Consider the following 5,851-nt stretch of genomic DNA (forward strand, 5'->3'; position numbering starts at 1 on the left):
AGAAGGCAACTTACAAGAATGCGGATGATATTGAGAAATTCTAGGTAATTTGGAACAGGGGTCTGAAGGTCTACGGTTGAATTTCATTTTCTGTACACAATGTGATATCTCTGTAGCTAGTGCCTGTACACTGTGTGAAATAGGAGCTTGCCCTGCTGCTGCCTGCACCTGCTCTCTGTGTGTAATGGAAGCCTGCCCTGTTGCTGTTTGCACTGAGACAATTCTGAATTCTGCGTGTGAGAAAAATGTGTCCTGCTGCTGCATGCAAAGTACATGTTTTCTGTGAGTAATGGACACTTGCCCTGTTGCTGTCTGTGCTACACCCATTCTGTGTGTGAGTGAAGCTTGCCCTGCAGCTGCCTGCCTGTACCTGCTCTCTGTGTGTAATGGAAGCCTGACCTGTTGCCGTCTGCGCTGAGACAATTCTGTGTGTGAGAGAAGTGTGTCCTCTTGCTGCCTGCAAAGTACATTTTTTCTGTGAGTAATGGACACTTGGCCTGTTGCTGCCTGTGCTACACCCATTATGGGTGTGAGAGACGCTTGCCATGCTGCTGCCTGTGTTGTGCCTGTTCTCTGTGTGTAATAGAAGCTTGCCTTGCTGCTGCCTGCCTGTTCCTGCTCTCTGTGTGTGATGGGAGCCTTCCCTGTTGCCGTCTGTGCTGAGACAAATCTGTGTGTGAGAATAGTGTGTCCTGTTGCTGCATGCAAAGTACATGTTTTCTTTGAGTAATGGACACTTGGCCTGTTGCTGTCTGCGCTTGCTACACCCATTATGCATGTGAGAGAAGCTTGCCCTGCTGCTGTCTGCGCTATACCTGTTCTCTGTGTGTAATGGATGCTTGATTTTTTGCTGTCTGTGCTTCACCCATTCTGTGTGTGAGTGAAGCTTGTCCTGCTGCCTGCGTTGTACCTATTCTCTGTGTGTAATGAAACCTTGCTGTGGTGCTGCCTGTACCTGCTCCCTGTGTGTAATTGAAGCCTGCCCTGTTGCCGTCTGCGCTGAGACAATTCTGTGTGTGAGAGAAGTGTGTCCTGTTGCGGCCTGCAAAGTACATATTTTCTGTGAGTAATGGACACTTGGCCTATTGCTGTCTGTTCTACCCCCATTATGGGTGTGAGAGAAGCTTGCCCTGCTGCTGTTTGCGTTTTACCTGTTCTCTGTGTGTAATGGATGCTTGGCCTGTTGCTGTCTCTGCTTTGCCCATTCTGTGTGTAATAGAATCTTGCCCTGCTGCTGCCTGCCTGTACCTGCTCTCTCTGTGTAATGGAAGCCTGCCCTGTTGCCGCCTGTGCTGAGACAATTCTGTGTGTGAGAGAAGTTTGTCCTGTTTCTGCATGGAAAGTACATGTTTTCTGTGAGTAATGGACACTTGGCCTGTTGTTGTCTCTGCTTGCTACACCCATTATGGGTGTGAGAGAAGCTTGCCTGCTGCTGTCTGCATTGTACCTATTCTATGTGTGTAATGGAAGCCTGCCCTGTTGCTATCTGTGCTGCAACCATTCTGTGTGTGAGAGAAGCTTGCCCTGCTTCTGGCTGTGTTCTACCTTTTCTCAGTGCGTAATGGATGCTTGGCTTGTTTCTGCATGTGCTTCGTCCTTTCTATTTTTGAGAGACTCTTGATGCCTTCTGCCTGCATTGTCCATGTTCTGCGAGAGAAATGGATGCCTGGCTCGGTGCTGTCTGTGCTTCACAAATGCTGTGTGAGAGAAGCGTTCCCTGCTTCCACCCACGTTGTACCCGTTCTCTGTGTGTAGTGAAAGCTTGGCATGTTGCTGTCTGTGCTGCACCTATCTATTATGTGTGCAATTCGCTTGCCCTGCTTTCGCCTGCGTTGTACCTGTTCTCTGTGTGTAATGAGAGCTTGGCCTGTTGCTGTCTGTGTTGCACCTATTATGTGTGTGCTTTGCTTGCCCTGCTTCCGGCCGCGTTGTACCTGTTCTCTGTGTGTAATGGAAGCTTGGCCTGTTGCTGTCTGTGCTGCACCTTTTCTGTGTGTGATTCGCTTGCCCTCCTTCCGCCCGCGTTGTACCTCCTCTCTGTGTGTAATGGAAGCTTAGCCTGTTGCTGTCTGTGCTGCACCTTTTCTGTGTGTGATTCGCTTGCCCTCCTTCCGCCCGCGTTGTTCCTGCTCTCTGTGTGTAGTGGAAGCTTGGCCTGTTACTGTCTGTGCTGCACCTTTTCTGTGTGTGATTCGCTTGCGCTCCTTCTGCCCGCGTTGTACCTGCTCTCTCTGTGTAATGGAAACTTGGCCTGTTGCTGTCTGTGCTGCAGCTTTTCTGTGTGTGATTCGCTTGCCCTCCTTCTGCCCGCGTTCTACCTGTTCTCTGTGTCTAATGGACGCTTGCCCTGTTGCTGTCTGTGCTGCACCTTTTCTGTGTGTGATTCGCTTGCCCTCCTTCTGCCCGCGTTGTACCTGCTCTCTGTGTGTAATGGAAGCTTGGCCTGTTGCTGTCTGTGCTGCACCTTTTCTGTGTGTGATTCGCTTGCCCTCCTTCTGCCCGCGTTGCACCTGCTCTCTCTGTGTAATGGAAGCTTGGCCTGTTGCTGTCTGTGCTGCACCTTTTCTGTGTGTGATTCGCTTGCTCTCCTTCTGCCCGCGTTGCACCTGCTCTCTGTGTGTAATGGAAGCTTGGCCTGTTGCTGTCTGTGCTGCACCTTTTCTGTGTGTGATTCGCTTGCCCTCCTTCTGCCCGCGTTGTACCTGCTCTCTCTGTGTAATGGAAGCTTGGCCTGTTGCTGTCTGTGCTGCACCTTTTCTGTGTGTGATTCGCTTGCCCTCCTTCTGCCCGCGTTGTACCTGCTCTCTGTGTGTAATGGAAGCTTGGCCTGTTGCTGTCTGTGCTGCACCTTTTCTGTGTGTGATTCGCTTGCCCTCCTTCTGCCCGCGTTGTACCTGCTCTCTGTGTGTAATGGAAGCTTGGCCTGTTGCTGTCTGTGCTGCACCTTTTCTGTGTGTGATTCGCTTGCCCTCCTTCTGCCCGCGTTGTACCTGCTCTCTGCGTGTAATGGAAGCTTGGCCTGTTGCTGTCTGTGCTGCACCTTTTCTGTGTGTGATTCGCTTGCCCTCCTTCTGCCCGCGTTGTACCTGCTCTCTGTGTGTAATGGAAGCTTGGCCTGTTGCTGTCTGTGCTGCACCCTTTCTGTGTGTGATTCGCTTGCCCTCCTTCCGCCCGCGTTGCACCTGCTCTCTCTGTGTAATGGAAGCTTGGCCTGTTGCTGTCTGTGCTGCACCTTTTCTGTGTGTGATTTGCTTGCTCTCCTTCCGCCCGGGTTGTACCTGCTCTCTGTGTGTAATGGAAGCTTGGCCTGTTGCTGTCTGTGCTGCACCTTTTCTGTGTGTGATTCGCTTGCCCTCCTTCTGCCCGCGTTGTACCTGCTCTCTGTGTGTAATGGAAGCTTGGCCTGTTGCTGTCTGTGCTGCACCCTTTCTGTGTGTGATTCGCTTGCCCTCCTTCCGCCCGCGTTGCACCTGCTCTCTCCGTGTAATGGAAGCTTGGCCTGTTGCTGTCTGTGCTGCACCTTTTCTGTGTGTGATTTGCTTGCTCTCCTTCCGCCCGCGTTGTACCTGCTCTCTGTGTGTAATGGAAGCTTGGCCTGTTGCTGTCTGTGCTGCACCTTTTCTGTGTGTGATTCGCTTGCCCTCCTTCTGCCCGCGTTGTACCTGCTCTCTGTGTGTAATGGAAGCTTGGCCTGTTGCTGTCTGTGCTGCACCCTTTCTGTGTGTGATTCGCTTGCCCTCCTTCCGCCCGCGTTGCACCTGCTCTCTCTGTGTAATGGAAGCTTGGCCAGTTGCTGTCCTGTTGTGTGCTGCATTCATTTAGGCCTAACCGAGGGTGAGGCAGATTTTTGGGTGCTCTCGTCACTGTGCAAAAGGAAACAGGAAAGGATATAAGTGGGCAGGGAATGCCCCCTCCCCTCAAAAAAGGTTATCGTAAGACGACAGCAGGGAATGCAAAATATGAAAATAGTAGCTAAGAAACGATTTAATTTTAAAAAAGTAATTAAAATCGCCGAAAGAAGAGCACACTTCAAAGACCGTCAAAAAATAGTTGTACAAAATGATCATCCATCAAATGCCCTGCTTTTTGGGTGCCAGGGAAGCTTGCATTGCAGCTGAACATGCCCTATTTTTGTCTACACATGTATTGTATTGTTTTGTACTTGTCATGTATATAGCGCCTTTTGCCATTAGTATAGTCTCAATGCGCTATTAGTGGGAACGGCCTTAGAGGACCAAAGTCCAGAGTGTTGGAGTTCATGGAGTAAAATTAGGGTGCAAGTGTGCATTCAGCCAAGTAAGGCTTAGCAGGGCTGGCCAGGCCACGGTAGAGAGCAACCCATGCGGTCAGGCATGTAGATGGGTGCTGAGAGGATTCAGGGATGGCTTGAGTGATATAGACTCGCTATGTGCCCAGCGTGCGCGAACTTGTCATAGGTCTGCAGTGCATTCTGATGTCAGAGGTGTTGAGACGTAGTCTGGTGTGAGTAGGCGATGAGTTATGGGAACACCATGACCACATTTGGTCATAGTCCTTGCTGTATTCTGATGTGTGCGGGTAGCAATGCCTGTGGCCATTGTCCACCGTAGTGGCATGATATACGTACCTGGTGGAATTCGGTGGTGATTTGTTTTGTGCGCGCCTGCTCACGTAATTGCCTTCTTCTGTCGATTCTTGCGGCTGTTTGGAAGACACGTGAAGGAAGCTTGCACTCATGCCCTCCACTTAGAGGGAAGTTGGCCCTCGAGATATCTCACCATTTTAACAGTGGGACAGCCCCCATAGCCCTACATCCCCCCTCCCATTCTGCCCAGGCCCTCTCACTGCAATCTTATATTTTCAACAGTTTTAACAAGCAGACCACAACATGTAAAGGGGAGGTGATTAGTGATCTTAACAGGTAAATGGCAGTGGCCATTAGGGTGGCACTCTTTTTCTTTGTATTCTATAAGGGTTTAAGCTATGATTGTTGGGGGATTAGACATTATTGGGGTGCAGAACAAGCTGCAAGCAGTTTAACTATGATTTATGTGTGATTAGACATTATTAGAGTGCAGAACAAGCTGCAAGCCATGTGAAACAATGACCCTTTCATGCGTTTTATTTCACTTTGTGTCTTTAGATTTGTTGTAGTTTGTTATAGATTTACCCTTTGGAATTAGTACGCGTCCATTCAGGATGATGAAAGTAAAGCTACAAACAAATGGGAAATTTTCCATGTGTCGCAGAGTGGAAGAAATTGTGGTAAAAGGGTTAACCACTACTTTATTATGCTAAATAGATTTTTTTAATGTGGAAGATGAAGTTGGAGAACCAGAGAGGACTCAAAACATTTGCTTGCTCTTCGAGGTTCACATGGCAACTCTGTTTGGTTTTCCACCAGCGTGTATATTTATGCTGGTGGAAAACAAATGGATTCCTATGGAACCCGTCTGACCTTTACACCTGGTAAAAGCAGGCAAATTCCAAAGGATTACATTGTAGAGGGCTCCTTCAACCTTTAATTGCAGGTGACATTTACACTTTTCTAGGCACTGTGAGAAACCTGAGGGCGTTTTCACAAGTTGTCCCCAGGGATTCGTTGCTCAGGGGGCCGGAGGGCCATCGCTCTTGGATCCAAACCCTGGGGGCAGGCAAGCCAGGGTGGATCACCTGGGCAGGGTGTCCTTGGAAACTGCAGGGAGAGTGTCCTTAGGCTAGACGCAGTATCCCAAGCGGACAATAAGTGAGGAAAAAGAAGTCCTGGAAGTTTTTATGGGATATGTTGGTTTCTTGATCCCTGATCCAGGCCTCATTAACCCCGATCCAAGAGAGGACAAGAAAGGATTTTATTATATGAAACTAGGTGAGA

The 5,851-nt window shown here is 49.5% G+C and overlaps 1 protein-coding gene across 1 annotated transcript; it reads right to left on the reverse strand.

Moving 5' to 3' along the window:
- Positions 1 to 2,054: 2,054 nt before the first annotated feature.
- On the reverse strand, positions 2,055 to 3,818 carry LOC138520378 (trichohyalin-like). Its single transcript, XM_069632783.1, has one exon. The coding sequence runs from the start codon at positions 3,816 to 3,818 to the stop codon at positions 2,055 to 2,057; it is 1,764 nt and encodes a 587-aa protein (XP_069488884.1).
- Positions 3,819 to 5,851: the final 2,033 nt, after the last annotated feature.

Source organism: Ambystoma mexicanum, chromosome 13 (assembly GCF_040938575.1).
Source record: "Ambystoma mexicanum isolate Mex_15411 chromosome 13, UKY_AmexF1_1, whole genome shotgun sequence".
NCBI classification, from domain to species: domain Eukaryota; kingdom Metazoa; phylum Chordata; class Amphibia; order Caudata; family Ambystomatidae; genus Ambystoma; species Ambystoma mexicanum.

Bases quoted from the DNA above. Each gene is read 5' to 3' on its own strand.
- LOC138520378 (XM_069632783.1), bottom strand. From the start codon at position 3,818: ATGAATGCAGCACACAACAGGACAGCAACTGGCCAAGCTTCCATTACA.